Source organism: Pseudopipra pipra, chromosome 5 (genome assembly GCF_036250125.1).
Source record: "Pseudopipra pipra isolate bDixPip1 chromosome 5, bDixPip1.hap1, whole genome shotgun sequence".
Lineage (NCBI taxonomy): Eukaryota > Metazoa > Chordata > Aves > Passeriformes > Pipridae > Pseudopipra > Pseudopipra pipra.
Genome location: NC_087553.1, coordinates 6,982,278 through 7,000,962, shown reverse-complemented (window position 1 = coordinate 7,000,962; position 18,685 = coordinate 6,982,278). Strand labels below are relative to the sequence as shown.

Sequence of the window (18,685 nt, the reverse complement as noted above, 5' to 3'; positions counted from 1 at the left end):
CTTTCCCAGTTTCACTCCTGTGCTACACAAAACTACAATTCCCTTTTAGCTCTGCAAAGAAATGCCTCAGTATTTGCCTTTATTAAATACTGTGCCTTTCCAAAGTTTTAGTTCATTCCTGGGTCTGATCAGGTATTGCTCCTTTCTAAGCTTCTTTTCCCCTCTGTATATCACTGTTCAATACCAGCATTCCCACAGCATGTTAGCTTTTAATTTCTACTTTGACTTTAATTTTGCGATTTTCTGCCAATATTTTTTGTCTCCATCTCCCCAGCAGAGATTGTATTTCTCTTTGCTTACTGCTGTTTGCTTCCCCTCCAAATTCAGCTGCAAATTTAATTTGTTTGCTGCTTGGCCCTGATGCTATTAACAAAGAGTAATGAAAATATTAACTAACACACAGTATATCAGCTTAAATTATCTGCTACCATGATTTACTTTGGGCAGTTTTCAGAGCTACACAGTGAATAATATGTAGAAATACTTCAGCTTTTGTGGAAATTGTTTGCTCTACCACAGCTTTATTTCTTTGCCATGACTAAGAAAATGGCTTTGTTTTTCATTCCCTTGCATTTCACTCTTGTCATTGATCAACCAAACTTCCATACAGTATTACAGGTTGACTTCCCTGACCAGTCAATGCAACATGAAAACCCCAATCTGTATGATGTTACAAATATCATGTGACTTCTGAATATTCCAGTTTATGCTCTTTTAAAATGGGAGCAATGGTATCCCTCCTACTTTGTCAGTATCAATCAAGATAAATGTTTATGGACTGTTCAAGTATCAGTAATGTGAGACTCATAGAATGGTTAAGGTTGGAAGGGACCTTAAAGACCATCTTGTTCCAACCCCCTGCCATGGGCAGGGACACCTTCCACTAGCCCAGGTTGCTCAGAGCCCCATCCAACCTGGCCTTGGACACTTCCAGGGATGGGGCAGCCACAGCTTCTCTGGGCAACCTGTACTGGGGCCTCAACACCCTCATAGGGAAGAATTTCTTCCTAATATCCAATCTAACCCTGCTCTCTGTCAGTTTGAAGCCATTGCCCCTTCTCCTGTCACTCCAGACCCTTGGAAATAGTCTCTTCCCATCTTCCTTCTAGGCTTCCTTCAGGTCCTGGAAGGCCACAATTAGGTGACCCCAAAGCCTTCTCTTCTCCAGGCTAAACAATCCCAACTCTCAGCCTTTCCTCACAGCAGAGATGTTCCAGTCTCCTTACCAGCTTCACAGTCTCCTCTGGACTCACTCCAACAGCTCCATGTCCTTGCTGTGCTGGGCCCCCAGAGCTGGAGGCAGCACTGCAGGGGGGTCTCCTCGGAGTGGGGCAGAGGGGCAGAATCCCCCCTCCCCTGCTGCCCACGCTACTTTGGGTGCAGCCCAGGGCACGGGGGCTTTCTGGGTGCCAGCAAACACAGCCAGGGCAGGTCCAGCCTCTCACCCACCAGCACCCCGAAGTCCTTCTCCCCACAGCTGCTCTCCAGCTGTTCATCCTCTAGAATGGTAAAAGTACCCAGAGGATGATTTACACTGTGTACGTTTATGGAAATATATTTGTTAAGATGTCTTGTTACTCTCAAAACAGACATGCAGCACACAGGGTATCCTACTGCACTGCTATTGTGCCTTGTGTGGAGAGAAGAAATCCTTACTTTTGCTCTCTCAGTAGGGGAAAAACAGGTAGTTCTTGGAGTGAAAAACCAAAGGATGCCAGGGTATATATCTAGGGTGATAAAACCCCAACATATCATTGCACAGAATTTCTTACTTTGCAGATATAGAAAGTAATGAAAAGAGATTTAGACTTGGCCAAACTCTTCCAACAAATCAGAGAAACTGGGATCCCAGCCTTCAAACTTCTTCTTCCGACCTTCTCAACACACAGAGTAATCAGTCGACTGGTTAATGCAAAATCATACCATGGCAGTCGGAGCAGAGACAGACTGGTGTAAATATGTAAACGTGTCACACAAATGTCAGTGAGGAAAGGAATTAAGCCAGAGAAGAACCTTGTTGTGACTGAGGAAACTTCTGTGGCTGATTATACAGCTGGGGATGGAGCTTATATGGCTGACATTATACCGGACATTATTCATGGCTGCCCCTCAGCGGGATGGCAAGAGGATGCTGGGGAGTGTCAAATGCCTCCAGGGAGGTCTTAAGTGCCCTGAACACCACCCGATGTCGGTGGTGGGGGAGGGAGGTGCAGGGCCAAAACCTAACAGATTTAATTGTGCACAAGGTGTGAGAAGCAGCTGCTGTTCCAAACAGTGAGGTAAGCACTGAGGAACTGCTCTTGACCCTTCTCTTGGAAAAGGGCAGGTACGTGTAAGTCAACCACATCTTCACCCCCGAAAAGATATAGATACATTTGTGGTGGAAAGATCAAATGTAGACACACATGCTGTTGCAATCACCTGTGTGAATGAATAGATGTTGCTGTGACTCTACATAGCTCATTTAACTGCTCCAAGAACAGATTGCTGCTTGCAGAAGATGTATTATTGCAAAAGTGTTCCTCAGTAAGATGTCACCAGTTGGGAAAGCTTTCTTCAATGACAAGTAGGGTCATGGTCACAATGATAATCATAAATAGCATTGTAGATTGGTTCAAAGTGCAGATGAGTTTTTTGTGCTGGAGTGAACAGCTGTCCTGCTGTGTTTTGCTCCACCAGTCATTTAAAGAGGAAAAGGAAATGTCAGTAACTCAGTAGGCTGAACTCCATTTCCATGAGAGATTAGGTATATACCAGTCACTGGAGGCTGTTTGGGCTTGGTGCTCAGATGTATCTTTTTTGAAAGTATGCTTGAGTAAAGCATGATTAAAGGCAATTGACCTGCTGCAGAAATTAAGAAACTTTGGTGGTCTCCCCCAGTTGGAGCGTGCAGCCGCTCTCCTCTGCCCATCTGCAAGAAGAATGAATTAGTTTTAAATTCCTTCTCTCTAACTACAGTTTGGTTGGCACCCAGAATGGGAGGGTTAAACTCAAGGCTGCCATAACTCAGTCCCACTAGATTTTGTCTCTGAATTCTTTGGCTTCTTAGAGGGTCTGGCTCTTGTGAAAGCTTCAGCTTCAATCCATATGTGTTGAAATTTCCGTATCCTGAGAAGTAGAAACGTTCAGGAGGGTCATAGTGCCTGTAGGGACATTCAGCACTCTGCAGCAATCTACTTCAATAAATCCTTCTGCAGGCACATGTTGTGCAAATAGTCGATTACTACTCTGAAATACAGTGCAAATTTTCATATGCAATCATTTCATATTCCCATCTTTTTGAACATTGAGAATGCAGTGACATTTTTCTTGTTCTGTACCTTCTGCATTTTCCCCTAAGCACAGAGGAGAAGAGCTGCATTTCTTCTCAACATAGTTATTAGGAAGAGAGAATCAACAGGGCTTTCCACTACTCGAGAGTATGGGAAAGCAGTGCTTAGCAAGCAATGAGTTTAATTACAGTTATGTAATTAAATTAATTACACTTTGTTAAAAGCCTGAAAAAGCTGTCAATCACCACAAATGATCATTAGCTGCTTGGTCTGAAGAACAGAAGCTGCTCCTAAATTTTTTAGAAAGTAGCAAATGCTTCAAGCTGACTTACACAAATCATACTGGGTAGCAGACTTCAGGCTGCTCAGGGAATTAGTAAGTAAGGTCCCCTGGGAAAATGTTTTTGCAGGTGCTGGGGTCCATCAGCACTGGTCACTTTTCAAACATCCCCTCCTAAGGGCACAGGAGCAGGCAATTCCCAAAAGTTGAAAGTCAAGCAGGTGAGGCAGAAGGCTGGCTTGGCTGAACAGGGATCTTGTCTTGGATTTAAGGCAAAAAAAGGAAGATGTATGCCCAGTAGAAGCAAGGTCAAGTGACATGGGAACAATTCGGAGATGTTGCTTGGTGCTGTAGGGAGAAAATCTGTGTGCCCGAAGCTCGACTGGAGTTGAAGCTGCCAGAAATGTGGGGGACAATAAAAAGAATTTTCTCAAATATTGAATGGCAATAGGCAACATAGAAATATCCTTGGCCTGTTACAGGATGGGGATGGTCACCATACAAACAGGGACAGACAAGGTAGAGGTGTTTAATACTTTCTTTGCTTCAGTCTTCAACATGGATGACAGACCAAGGGGGTCTCAGTGCCCTTGACTGAAAGAATGATCAACTCCCAGTTGACCCTGAAATTGTGTGGGATCTGCTGCTCCAGCTGGATCCCTACAAATCTATGGAGCCTGATGAGATTTATCCAAGAATCCTGAAAGAGCTGCTGATGTCATTGCAAAACCTCTTTCGATGATTTTTGATCAGTCTTGGGAATCCAGAGAGGTCCCAGCTACCTGGAAGCTGGCAAACATTGCCCTGAAGGGCAAGAAGCAGGACCTCGGAAACTACAGTCCTGTCAGTCTCACTTCAGTGCCTGATAAAGTTATGGAGAGAATTACTCTGGGAAGTATTGAAAAACACCTGAAAGATAACACAGTCATTGGTCACAGCCAGCATGACTTCGTGAGGGGAAAGTCCTGCTGATCAAACCTGATTTTCTTTCAGGACGAGATGACCCACCTGGTTGATCAGGGGAAGCCAGTTTATGTGATCTTTTTGGATTTCAGTAAAGCTTTGGATACTGTCTCTCCCAGTATCCTTCTGGACAAAATGTCCATTCCACAGCTGGATAAACTCATCATGTGGTGGGGAAGCAATAGGCTCATGAGTCTAGTACAGAGGGTGACAGTGACTGGCATCAGACGAGGGACCTTCACTAATGGGGTTCCACAGGGCTCCATCTTAGGCCCAGTGCTCTTCAACATCCTCATAAATGACTTGGACCTAGGACTGGAAGGGACACTGAGCAAGTTTGCAGATGATACAAAACTGGGAGGAGCTGTTGTGTCCCTCAAAAGCAGGGAGACCCTGCAGAGAGACCCTGATAAATTAGAGTGCTGGGCAATCACCAACCATTTGAAGTTCAACAAGGGAAGTGCCGAATTCTGCCCCTGGATGTACAGACAGACTGGGGAATGTGATGCTAGAGAGCAGTGTTGGGAAAGGGCCCTGGGAGTCCTGGTCAGTGGCCAGTTGGACACGAGTCAGCAGTGTCCTGGCAGCCAGGAGGGCCAACCCTGTCCTAGGGGGGATCAGGGAGAGCATCTCCAGCCAGGCCGGGGAGGGGATTGTCCCGCTCTGCTCTGACCTGGGGCGGCCTCATCTGCAACATTGGGGCAGTTTTGGGCACTGCAATATCAGAAAGATATGAAACCATTAGAGAGTGTCCAAAAGAGGCTGCGAAGATGGTGAAGGGCCCTGAGGGGAAGTCATGTGAGGACACTGAGGGCACTTGGTGTGTTCAGCTGGAGAAGAGGAGACTGAGAAGAGACCTCATTGCAGCTACAGCTTCCTCAGGAGGGGAAGAGGATGGGCAGGCACTGAGCTCTGCTCTGTGGGGACCAGGGACAGGACACAGACAATGGCCTGGAGTTGTGTCAGGGGAGATTCAGGTTGGATATTAGAAAAAGGTTCTTCCCCCCAGAGGGTGGTTGGGCACTGAACAGGCTCCTCAGGGCAGTGGGCACAGCACTAAGGCTGCCAGAGCTCAAGAAGCATTTGGATGATACCCTCAGGCACATGGTCTGACTCCTGGGGATGGTCCTGTGCAGAGTTGAGTTGGACTCAATGATTCTTGTGGGTCCTTTCCAACTCAGCATGTGCTGTGATTCTGTGATTCTGTGATTCTGTGATTCCAATGCTGAATGTAAAATTCACCAGTTACTTTTCCTTCTATTGCAGTTCCTCTTAGCAATGGCTTACAAGTAAATACTTAGGGAATTTTCACAGTACTAGGATTTCATTCTTTTCACAGAATATTTTAGATGATGCTTTGCTCCTCAGCTGTGTAGACTGTTCAGAGACTAATCAAAATAAAGTAATCCATTTATTTTTTTCAAAATGAAGCCAAGCTTTCCTCTACTACATAAAGTGTCGAGTCTGAAAAGAGCAGAAAGTGATTTGCCAGAGGTTATTGAGGATTTAATTTATTGATGGAGGGAAGAGGTAACCTTATTTACTTCTCCTAAATTTAGACCTTCCTTGGACCACCAGACAACATTAGTACCCCACTGACACTGTAGTGATAGGCAGGAATATAAACCATTAAAATAAAGTAAAACTAAGCCACAGCTAGAAGACCAAGCAGCTTTGCAATGCATGAGCTTTCCTTTTCTGTGCTGTTTGCTTTTACCTGCTGTGCCACAATGTCAGCAATGTTTGAGTCAAACTTGCTTTGTGCAAATTAGCAGTCTACTACCAGGATATACTGGTTTTCCAGCCATGCTGTGATATATTCTCCCACAAATCGTTTGGACCATTCATGATGCTTAATGTCACTTAGTTATAGTCCTTGTTCCCTTCAGGATCCTCTTTGTTTCTGTTGCCAAGTCTGTAATCACTTTCTGAAAGAAGAGCTCTGCAAAGAGACAAACTCTAAGAATCCTCCTACCTTGATGTCCAGTGCTTTTCCAAACTGCACGTAGCAGAGTGTTTTCCAAGCGCACTCAAGGGCTGATATGAGAGCCATATACTTCTCACCCTCTTTTTAATTACTTCTAGCCAGAGCTCAAAGCATCAAAGGTGTGACCCAACATCTTGAAGGGCACAAAGAATAGCAGAGCACGACAGCAGAACTGGTGCGTAGCTTCTCAGCAGCTCAGGAAAAACAGTTTTCTGGAATATTGGAGCTGTTCAGCATGGAGAAGAGAAGATTGGTGCATGGAGACCTCATAGCAGCCTTCCTGTGTCTGAAGGGACCTACAGGGAAGCCAGAGGGGGGCTCTTTATCAGTAATTTTAACAACAGGACAAGTGGGAATGACTTCCCAGTGAAATGGTTTTGGGACCCAAACTCAGATCCTAAATGTAATCTAATCTGTACTGCCTGTAGGAGTGTAAATAAGTATTCTGTCCATTTCTAGGGCCATTCAGCACATTTACTTGGCTACCAACAGTCCACATGGACAGCCAAAATGAACTTTTGTTAGGAATTTACATGTGGAAAATCTCAAGAAGAACCTTGTAGAACAACGAAAATATCTCACTGATATCAGCTGACTAAGAAAACTTTGGCTTGAACAAAATCTGTCTTTCTACCTGAAATGAATCATTTGAATTTAAGAAAAAATTAACGAAAGAACAGAATAAGTCATGTGAAGGGCTAAATACTTGGGAGATTTTTATACCATTCTTCAAAAGGCCAAAGAAAGAACTTTTCCCGAGATCCATATAAGCCCACGCCCCAGGAGCCTGGAAGTTAAGTCAGTCTTCTCTTAGACAGGATACCTGTGTTGAAATCTTATCTTTAATCCAAGTGTCCTCCATAGACAACTTACTCACTGGGCTACTCTGAGTAAGCACTTGCTCTGCTTTGTGAATTCCATTGTGTAACATCTGAAGCATGTTCAGAAACATCAGAATGATTTGCTTTGAAAATATGAAAAGATAAACATTTTGAAGTTTTACATTTTCCTCTGCTTTTTATGGATTTAACAACACATATGCCAAAAAAAATAATTTCAAATTATCTTCAGTTTGGACAGGCACTATGTTCCATTTTGGGCAAAGGGCCGTTTATCAAAAGCAATTCTCCCCAGACCTACAAACTTTTAAGGTGTCTTATGACCATATTAGAGCCAAGGCCATAAAACAGCTGTGGTTTCCCAGTAATGTCCATTTCTCCCACCTAAAACAGTGTCTTATATTCTGAGGTGCTGGACTTTATGGACAGACTGACTGTTTCTAGTCCTGGAATTTCTGAACACCACTGATGAACCTTCCTGGTGAATTGTCTTGGAAGAACTCCCTGAAAATTGTAATCTTACCAAATGTTTGTGTCTCCTGTCAAAATTTTGCACCCAGAAAAAGGATAAAGGTTTGTTCTGGCATATTTTTACTTTTGCAGCAAATAACTTGCCAACTGTAAATCAAACTGCACATCAAACTTCAGAGTAGGTTAACATCTTTCCCACCAAATCCACAAGACATATCACATGAAGTTCAGCAAAATACTTTTAGGCATTTTTCCCATTAAGGGGGTTCCTCCATGGACAAGAAAAATAGCTTATTTGAACTGTTCCAACTCCGAGGTCCCCAGCCCTTCTTTTTTGTGTGCAGTATGACATTAAAGAGAGTCTGCAGGAACTCCAGTCTTACTTTTCCCACCTCATCACCTGCTCCAACTTGTGTATTTTGCTAGTGCCACTTAGTTTTGAGACTAAGCAGAGCAGTGATTGCATGCAGCTGCATGTTGGCATGAATAATGCTTTCAGCCTTTGAGCAGAGCGTTGTCAGAGCTTTGCTCACCATCCTATAGATTTGTGTGTCATGCTGCATGTGGGTTTGCTCTCCTGAGTGCTGCGAGAAATCTGCTGAATGACATCTGTTTAATAATATTTTTACTGTTTTTAAAAGCAAATAATTTTCTGAGAGAAGACTAAATTGCTCTGCAATTTTTCATACAGTACAGTCTGGGCTCTGAGATCCATCTACATTAAGTTAGTATTTATATAGGTGTGACAGTAATTGTATGGTAACTGAAGATCTTAGATTTTTTTTCCCCCCCAAAGCAAAACATTGCTGCAAGTAACAGTCTAGATTTAGGTGAACTCATACTGTGACAAACTGAGAATGGAGAAAACACATTTCTTGTCCATAAAAGGGCAGCTCACACATCCACAGAGGGTAGCTCTGATTTTGCTGCAGTTCCAAACTATGAAGTGGGGACTCAATCTTGCAAAAAGGAATTTTACTTATTGTGGATAGAGGGTTGTGCAGTAAAATTTTTTTCATCTTTTTTTTCTTTGCCTTCTTATACAGAAAATGGTTCACTCTTTTAAACAGAAAATTATTATTTCTTTTTTTTTTTTTTTTTTAAAGGGGAAAATTTTCTGTTCGAGATGTCTGATATTTCCACAGTTTCTCCTGTGAAAAAAACAGAGTACTCAGAGTGTTGCCAGCAGGTCAAGGGAGGGGATCTTTCCCCTCAACTCAGCACTGGGGAAGCAACATCTGCAGTGCTGTGTCCAGTTCTGGCCAACCAGTCCAAGAGAGACATGGATGTACAGGAGAGACCTGGATATACAGGAGCTAATCCATGCAAATGATTAAGGGATTAGGGCAACTGCCATATGAGGAGAGGCTGGGAGACCTGGGGCTGTTCATGCTGGAGAAGAGAAGGCTCAGGGGGATCTTATTGAAGTGCAGAAATATCTGATGGGAGGCAGTAAAAAAGATGGGGCAAAACTCTTCTTAGAGGTGTCCCATGAAAGGACAATGGGCAATGGGAACAAATGAGATATAGGAAATATTACTGAAACATGACAATTTATTTTTTTTTAAGTGCAAGGGTGGTCAAACACTGGAACAGGTTGCCTAGAGGGCTTGTGGAGTCTCTATCCATGGAGCTATTCCAAACCTGACTAGACACAGCTCTGTGCAAGCTGCCCTGGCTGATGCTACTCTGAGCAGTGGGATTGGTCTAGATGATGTCCTGAGGATCCTTTCAGCTCCATCTGTTCCATGGTCTGTGACTCTGTGCCCTCATCCCAGAGTGTTGGTGGTATCAGACGTGTGGTGGATGTGTTTGCAGTGCAGGAGAATCATATTCAAGACTGTTCTGAGTCACTTGAATCAGTGCTACAGCCAGAGTTTATTACATGGGATGAAGGTGCTCTCAGTTTGATATTTCATTCTTCAATCCACTACTTATGCAACAAGTTTATAAAGGAGGTGTGCTCTGAAGTGAATAGCTTGCTTCCATCAGTATTTTTACATTGAAAATTGATTTCCTTTAAGTATGGGTGCTAATACAAAATATACAGGTGTCCACAGGAAATAAAAACAGCTCCCTAGATGGATGTGCATGGTTCTCAACTACACAAAAAAACCACAAAGGCTTAAAAAGAAATTACAAAGGAGTTTCTAGAATATGGTCTGAAGCTATAATTGAAAGGACACCCACAGGAATCTACATATAGCAGTGGATGGCAAAGAAGTAACACGTTTTTATGCACAGTTTTCAAAATCTTCAACCTTTGAATTAATTCTTCTTTTTTGAGGGGGGTGGGGAGAGGAGTGTCCTCCACCTGCTCTTGAATATTTCTAATTACTGTCAGTTTTGTTCCATTTTATATAAATGTAATGAAGCAACTTCATTTAACAAAAAAAAACCCAAATTGAACAAAATAAAACAACAGGTTCCAACTCTGCAAAAAATCACTACCAAAAGATCTGTGGATCCATCTGAATTCCCTACTTTTACTACAGAGGCCTAGCTAGTATTTTCTGAAGTTCAAAATACAAAAAATTCCATTTCGCTGCTTGTCTGCACGATTTTCCTTCAAGAGTATTTTCCCTTATAGCACCATAGAGAGAAAGAGAATGAAAAAAACCCTCAGAAATTAGTTACACTTTTTATAAAGTGTAACAAATATCTTCAAAGAAAGACGTAGCCTGTGTTTCTGTATCTATATATATCTGCATCTATAAAGTGCAGATGTTATAATAAAAATTCCCAATTTTCATGTTTACAGCCTCTGAAAAACTTCCCCCTTTTAATTGTTTTTATGTTGACTTTCTGTTTCTTTGCAGATCTTACAGGTGAACAAGGTGATGTCCATCTTGTTTTATGTGATATTTCTCGCTTATCTTCGTGGCATCCAGTCTACCAACATGGATCAAAGGAGTTTGCCAGAAGATTCAATAAATTCTCTTATTATCAAACTTATCCAAGCAGACATTTTAAAAAACAAGCTTTCCAAGCAGATGGTAGATATTAAGGAAAACTATCAAAACACGGCGCAGAAAGCAGACACTCAGCAAGACATGGACGGAGAGGAAAATGTGAAATCAGACTTCCAGCCAGTTATCTCAGTGGATACAGATCTCTTGAGGCAGCAGAGACGCTACAACTCTCCCCGAGTCCTCTTGAGTGACAACACGCCGCTGGAGCCGCCGCCGCTGTACCTCATGGAGGATTATATTGGGAATTCCGTGGTGAACAGAACCTCCCGGAGGAAGAGGTACGCGGAGCACAAGGGCCACCGAGGGGAATATTCCGTTTGTGACAGTGAAAGTTTGTGGGTCACGGACAAATCCTCTGCCATCGACATCAGAGGACACCAGGTAACTGTTCTGGGAGAAATTAAAACGGGCAACTCTCCAGTTAAGCAATACTTTTATGAAACGAGGTGTAAAGAAGCCAAGCCCGTGAAAAACGGCTGCCGTGGCATCGATGACAAGCACTGGAATTCCCAATGCAAGACATCCCAAACTTATGTTAGAGCACTGACTTCAGAAAACAACAAACTGGTAGGCTGGAGATGGATAAGGATAGACACCTCCTGCGTGTGCGCGTTGTCGAGGAAAATAGGAAGAACATAAATCTGCATCTCTTTGCTATATAAATTATTACTTTAAATTATATGATATGCATGTAGCATATAAATGTTTATATTGTTTTATATATATTATAAGTTGACCTTATTTATTAAACTTCAGCAAATCTACAGTATATAAGCTTTCTCTCTCAATAAACAAGAGCAAAGGGTGTGTGCCTCTGCTGTGGGCAGCTCCAGGTTTTTTTTAGACTATGTTTGTGACACTGCTTGTCGGCAGCATACCGTAACCTTCCTGTAAAATCTGTGTAAAATCAGTATTTTTCATTCAGTATTGTCAAACCAGTGACTGTCATTTAGTAAACTTGTTAAAAATCAGATCAATGCCAAGAGTTGTGTACATATTTATATTCCCTGCTCTATACATTCACATTTAATTGGATGCAATGTTAACTCCTCACCGCCAAAACAAACATGGACCAAAGTACGTGCTGTAGCCTGCAGATGATGTCAAATTTACAGACATCAGGTAGCCCTAAAATAAAGTTTCTGTGTATTATGCCAGTTTTGCCAGTGAAATTACCATTTTTCCTCTGTTAGCATTTCAGGATGGCTGCTAATAATCCAGCAACTTCCGTTTATGTTTCTGAAGCACATTTGTTTTGCAACTGTTTCTAATGCTGCCAGTGCATCATTGAACAAATATGAAAAAATATAAAATATTTGTAGCTGAAACCTACTGAAGCCAAGGACCAATCTAAACGGATCATTAATATAATACATGAAAGATGGTTTATTATGATCAGCCTCCTTCTCCTCACATGAATCATTATCTTCTGCTTGCATTGCTGGATCGTTTCTCTCTGTCAGAGTTTTTAAATTGGAAACAAAGCTGGTGGTGTCTCGACCTGAAAAGAGCCCTTGGCTTGGAAATTGTAGAAAAGAAAGATACGATATCCTGGCATGGATATCAAAGCCACACACCCATACAAAGCCATTCTTCTCAACAATCCATTCTTCATTTTTCACAGGGTGAAAAATGTTTAGAACTGCTGGAGAAACCTGGTACCTTTCACAGGAACTTGAAATGGATGGTGACTAAAATCCACAGAGTCTGTAGGAATAATGAAGTTCCTCAATTAAACAGATTTGTTGCTTAGGACAGACAAATGTACTTGCAAATATATACCTCAAACTCTTCTTTGGATTGTTATGTAGCTCCACTGGGGACAGGAATAATGACACTACTTGAAGAGAAGGTCTATTGCACGCTAGCTGTGTAATGCTCTGGATGGGATCCCACTCCCATAAAATAAAGGAGAGTCCATGGCTATCAACAGAATTAAGATTGGACTGCATGTTATCTGTGTCCGGATAGATCTAACACCCAGAAAGGGCTGGAAAACACCAACCACTCAAACAGCTTTACAGCTGTAGTGTCTGAAGGTTTTCCACCCTGGCTTTCACTGCGTGTTCAGCATCACAAGTGAAAATGAGATCAGAGCACTCAAACCCGAGGTTTCAGGATTCTTTTGTTCATGCAGCTTTCACTCCTGGAAAACCAACTTCAAACCTGCAGCAGGCCATGACAGGCAGCAAATTGTGTGGTCTTCCCTAATCCCTTACAGAGAGCGTTACACACCATAAAACCACCGGAGAACCAGACAGGTTGCCCATGAGGCCAAGCACTGGAATAGTTGTGTCTCTGGAAGCCAGGCTGGAGCGTGTAGGTGGTGTTTCTGCAGGAGAGGCCATAAGCAAGGTTTCTGAGAACCATCTCAATTCTCAGCATGAGGCCAGGGTATTTACCTCCCAGGAAATATCATCACCTTGCAGTACTAAATCCTTACTTTGCTTCAAGCAATAAGAACTTCAGAGGTTCCATACCAAGGCAATCGTTAAAATGAGAGGATGTAATATAACAAGGAACTCAGTATCTGATAGATCTGACTAGAATATTTCCAGTTTTCTCATTCCCTGGCAAACATTAAAAAAAAAAAAAATCCCCCACAGAGATTTTGCTAGTTTTACTAGTAGGAAAGCTTAAATTTCAACTAAAATTTTTTAGCTTGAGGGTAAAAGCATATTTTTCAGAGTCTTGCCCCACTGGATTTTTTTTGCAAGTTAAAAGCTTAATTTTGCACCCTGAATTCCCAAATAAAGATCATTTGCAGATGTTTGGAGTAATTGAGAGCTGATATTGTCATGGATCATTAAGTTTAGAAATCTTGTTTCACCATGCCAGACAGGTCTATCTCCATGTGACAAGAGGAGATAAGAAGACTAACTTAGTTTGGTTAAATCCTATTAATCACAAACTACCTTGTTCCTGCAGTGGGGATGCCACTTTTATTTACATCACTGTAAATTCAGAGAAATTCTCTTGAAGACAGTGGAGAAAATGTAGCTTTATAGCAATGTAAACAACATCAGAGTTGATCCTAATACCTTAGTTTCTTCTCAGTGAAAATCAAGGGAGGTTCGTTCTTTAAAGGTTCAAAGAAAACCAATTGTCGTTTTCCACTGTAGATCCAGTAAGAGGAACTGGTCTTTGACTCTTAACTCTAACACAAGCAGCCAGCAAAAATGTCTCAGAGTAAATACTCCTGTCATCTGAAACACATGAAATGAGAAAGAAGCGTGGTGTGTAAGGTTGTTAGGTCAGCTGCTTCTTTCCCACCCCAGGAAAACAATGAACGGAAGTGTTACCCTCTGGATCTGATCCAGTTTCCACTAAAGTCCATGGAAAAAAAAAATCTCACCTTCTCCAGTGGAAGCTGGATCAGGCCTCAGGTGAAGAAAAACCTGCAGATCTTGACCGGAGAGTGGAGCAATCACACACATCAGTAACGCGTTCCTGTAAATCCTGTGTACGCATAAGATGCTGTATAATTTTGTAACAAGTTTGTAAACAAAGCCTGTAATAAATTTGTTAAGGTCTAATTCTGCTTTCACTGTAGCCGGGGATGGTTTTATTGTCAACTTTGGTCGTGGCACAATGAATTCAAAATTCCTATCCAACTACTTGTTTGGATGTGTTAAGTAAATAAGTAAAATATTCAGCTCGCAACGCTTGTTTAATTTAACCATTCTAAAAATCACTTCCAATAGGCAGCTCAGATGCTCTGTCAATATTGTTTTACCAATGGATCTTATAAACACACATTTTATTTAGATTTTCTCCCAGATGACCAAATGCTATTCTGAAATTGCCTGTCTGTGTCAAACTGTATTTTCTCTGGTTTTTTTCCCCCTAGTTTTTTTACAGTCCATTTAGTAACAGCAAAAAATGCTCCACCGAGGTTTTGGGAAACCATCTGCATTTATTTTATCACCTTTGAACATGTGTTCAGGAATGAAGTCTGTGCAGCGAGTTTACTGCTACCAAGAGATTTGTGCGGCTGCACCAGGAAGAAACTTTGACTGGACTTTACAGAGTGTGTGCTCAAAACCACTCTCCTCATACTCTGTTACTTCCATCCTTTAGCAACCCGAGTCCTTCTCTCTGCTGTACATTGTGTATCTGCAGACAATACCAAACAGGAAACGAGCCTGATTGGGAGTTTCAAAATTAAAAATTTGATGATAATGACCTGCTATTTCTGACCTTTCAGCGAAGCAAAAGCGCAGAAACATTCATTTCCTTTAATAGAAACATTGTGGCAAAATCAATAGGATTCTGTGTTCTCCACGCTTGGTAAGCGTGTGTAATTCATCATGCATGTGGGGCAGGGGGAGGAGGAAGAGGAGGAGGAGGAGGATAGGATGATAAGCACTACAGCTTGTGAGAAATAAAAGGCTGTTCTCTGGCTTGGAGCATTTTAAAGTGTGGAGAGGTTGTTCTCTGAAATGCTTTGTCTGTATTTTGTTACAGCAGATGGCAGAATGACGAAGCAAGCACAGATGTGGTGTAAAAAAACCAAGCAATACAAGGACAACAAAAAACTTTCCCGGGAAAGTTGGCCATTCGCTACCACTGTAGGTCCATGCAGCTCTGTGCAGGTTATTGCAGAGCTCAGTAATGACATTCCTAGTTTAATTATGTAACTAACCTCTGTTTCTTACTTCCATGAGCTGGAAAATTTTTTTCCCTTTTTTTTTTTTTTTTTTTTTTTTTATTGTTGTTGTGGTTGTTGTTTTGGGTTTTGTTTGGTTGGTTTTGTTTGTTAGGTTGGATTGGGGGGTTTTTGTTTGTTTTGGGGGGGTTTTGTTGGGGTTTTTTTGTAATCTCTCATTGCCTTGGTACCTCTGGCAAACAGCAAACGGTAGTGCTTTGCATGAATGTTCCCAAATATAGATTTCTCCTTTGTTTTAGTGCTGACCTTTGAAGGCAGCGGCACCTGAAAGCCATACTTTCACTACGGAACTGGCCTTTTCATGTCATGACCTCATGTTTCCGGACATTTTGATCACAGGGTCCTATTTTGGAGCTCTTACCCACACAGTTGGATGAAACCATGACCAGGCTGCTCTAAATCATGGTCGAGAAGTGTCTGTGTACACAACAGACAAAGGAGCAAAGAGACAGTGGGGCAGCCCTGGGCCATCTTCAAATCCGCCTTCACACACCTTTCATTTCTGAGCTGCAAGTTGCACAATCAAGGGCCGGTGATCAAAGCTTTCTTTCTGCATGTCCCAGGGTTCAGATGCCCAGTAGATCATAGAATCATAGAATGCTTTGAGTTGGAAGGGACCCAAAGATCACCTCACGTTCCAACTCCCCTGCCATGGGCAGGGACACCTTCCACTTGACCAGGTTGCTCAGAGCCCCATCCAACCTGGCCTTGGACACTGCCAGGGGTGATCTTGGACAAAGGACAGTTTCTCAGTTCACTTTTTTTGCCTGCCCAGGAACATGCCTTATATGAATCTGGATAGATCTTCTGTAAAAGGATGCTGTGGTTGCAGCAGATCGATTAAACCTCTCTAAAACACAGCATGTTGTGACTCTTTAGCTGTGTCACAGGGAGGAGAGAGAATCATTGACAGACCAGCTCCATTATTTGTACATTATGTTGAGACCATTTAACAGAAAACATTAGTGCGTCCAGAAGATGCTCCTAAGGAAGAATGTAGGATGTTCTTTTCCTCTAAACAAAAATATTTCACACCCATGGAGGGTGTGAAAAAAGGAAAGTAAGTGCAGAAAAAAATAGGGAGTCAAAACTGTTGGGTGGCAAACCTCTTGCAGAGATTTAGGAAAGCAAAGGAGAATTCAGCTGCTCAACAGTAACATCAGATGAAAGGCTCTTTCCTGCTATGATAAGGGTTAAATAAATACCATTAGATCATCTGAAACAGTAATTCAAAAGGAAAATGAACCTCTATTAATTGGGGTTAATCTCGCCGTGTTGATGAGGAATTAACCACGCTCACTGAGCACAAATGATGAAGCCTTGCTCTCACTTATCCTCTGCAGTCCCCATTGTCAGCACTTGGGATGATGAGGCTCTTAAGTGAGGGCAGAATTTGGCTCAGAAGGTATTAAATCCAAATTGAATGCATAAGGGGGAGCCTAAATTGAAAGCATTATCTACCACACAACACAAGCCAAGGTTTTTTAACATCAATGTCATAAAAATTGTTCATTACTTTGTCCAGTTTCAGAGATTTAGGTTTTAAAAAAAGTTTTGAACTGTCTGGTATGACCAGTACACACATATTTAGCAGCAATTTACAAAATAAAAAAAACCCTGTAAATGGAAGTATGCAGTAAAATATTGTCTAGCACTGTAAATAACCTCTGTTGATTCTTATTTATGTTCTCAGTGTCTGAGAAAGGAATTTTAATATGAATCTTGGTTTTGTTTTACACACCACATTTTGTACAATAACCACCTCAACTTACCGCTCATAGATGTTTGGTGTGCAGTCTTTGTGGATAATGAAGCAGAAACATGGCTCTAAAGCTGCTGGGCAATGTAGAAGTTTCAAGTCCCACATTTGTACAGTAGACAGTGAAACCAAATGTGTGAAAGCGACAGAATTGGTTTCTCAGGCTCCGAGATTAAATATGTTTTAAAATATCGAATGACAGCTTTTGTCAAGTTATTACAAATAGCCCTAGTCAGATTTGCATGTGACACAGCCCACTGGTCATATGGAGGATAATTTTTCTTAATCTTCGTTATTGCACAAATCTACTAAATGTGATTCTCGTTAAGGTCAGAAAACAGAAATTTGCTCATTTCCACGCTGCTGGCAGAGCACGCAGGATAACCCCAATAGATGAGCCAAAGAACAGGGCAGAGCAGGATCTCTGGACTTATATCCTAAGGTAAAAGCTACCAGGAAGGAAATATTTCTGTTGGGCAAAGAGTGAGAGCTCAGCTGCCGCAGTCACAGTGCCTATGCCATATCACAAGGATAAAGTCTTGAGGGAGTAGGATCTGATCAACTGGAGAGCTGAAGGGTAGAAAGAGTGGGATGGGGGGCAATAACTATTACCCTGCTTCCTTGAAAATTAGATCCTTCAAACACATAAAACACAGCTGTCAGGATCCTCCTGACCTCAGGATCTGACTCAGAGGCACGTATTCCCTGGGTCAATAATCTTGGCCGTCTTGGATTCCTGAGACTTGGCATCGGGACATGGTACTTGTCCTAGGCGGGGGTAAAGGTGAAAAAAAAACCCCTTCTCCCACAATAATCAGATAACAGCAATTATGCAAAAGGGAGTTCTCATGGGAACAGTTTTGTCTCAAACTCTCATGGTTTTTTCTTATTTTGTTTTGGTTTCTTTTTTCCACAGAAATGGAAGATACGGCTTTCTGAGAAAGGCCTGCTGCATGTAGTTTTCTCAGAGTGATACGAGGGAGCTGGAGAGCAGAACTTTGACAGAAAGAGGAAAATTCTCATTAGCAGAGTTATTTAACGATCTATTTTCTCTTTAGGCTTCCTCTTACAGTGGTGGTGGTTCACTACAAGATTGCGTGGTGAAGTCTTCTGATGCAGATCTTGCTGAGGGGAGGATTTGCATGAGAGTGGAAACCAAAAGCACAGCAGTACCCTGATGGATTGAGGAGAGGGGCTTTTTCTAAATTCCAGGGAGACTTGAGGGTGTCAATTCCATTCTCTCAGAGGCTGATCCCAGAAAGGTCCTTCACCTCCTTCCATGGGGTCTCTAAGAGAAGGATCCATACTGGCATTTCACACATCTAGTTTAGGAAATATCAAGGCAATGCTGCAGCATAGACCTGGCTCACACAAAGTGAAAGACTAAAGAGGAAGGCAAAAGTGGGTGGGATTTTTTTTAGCAATATTTACTCTTGAACAGTTTAACTTGCATCTAGGATGTACAGAAAAAAA

General features: G+C 42.0%; 1 protein-coding gene and 1 long non-coding RNA gene across 3 annotated transcripts in view; one reads left to right on the top strand and one right to left on the bottom strand.

Annotated features, from left to right (window-relative positions):
- NTF3 (neurotrophin 3) overlaps nucleotides 1-17,408 on the top strand; it is a 60,557-nt gene extending 43,149 nt beyond the window's left edge. Inside the window, exon 2 of the mRNA XM_064654294.1 lies at nucleotides 10,632-17,408. Coding sequence (XP_064510364.1) covers nucleotides 10,632-11,423 — 792 coding nt within the window. The 3' untranslated portion in view covers nucleotides 11,424-17,408. The remainder of the gene's footprint in view (nucleotides 1-10,631) is intronic.
- LOC135414041 (uncharacterized) overlaps nucleotides 1-18,685 on the bottom strand; it is a 40,524-nt gene that overhangs the window by 13,600 nt on the left and 8,239 nt on the right. Inside the window, exons 2-3 of one of the 2 annotated variants that reach the window (XR_010430547.1) lie at nucleotides 14,140-14,243; nucleotides 13,826-13,990 (exon numbers count right to left, since the gene is read on the bottom strand). The exons of the other annotated variant lie outside the window; for it this stretch is intronic. This is a non-coding gene — a long non-coding RNA (uncharacterized LOC135414041). The remainder of the gene's footprint in view (nucleotides 1-13,825; nucleotides 13,991-14,139; nucleotides 14,244-18,685) is intronic. 2 annotated transcript variants of the gene reach the window in all.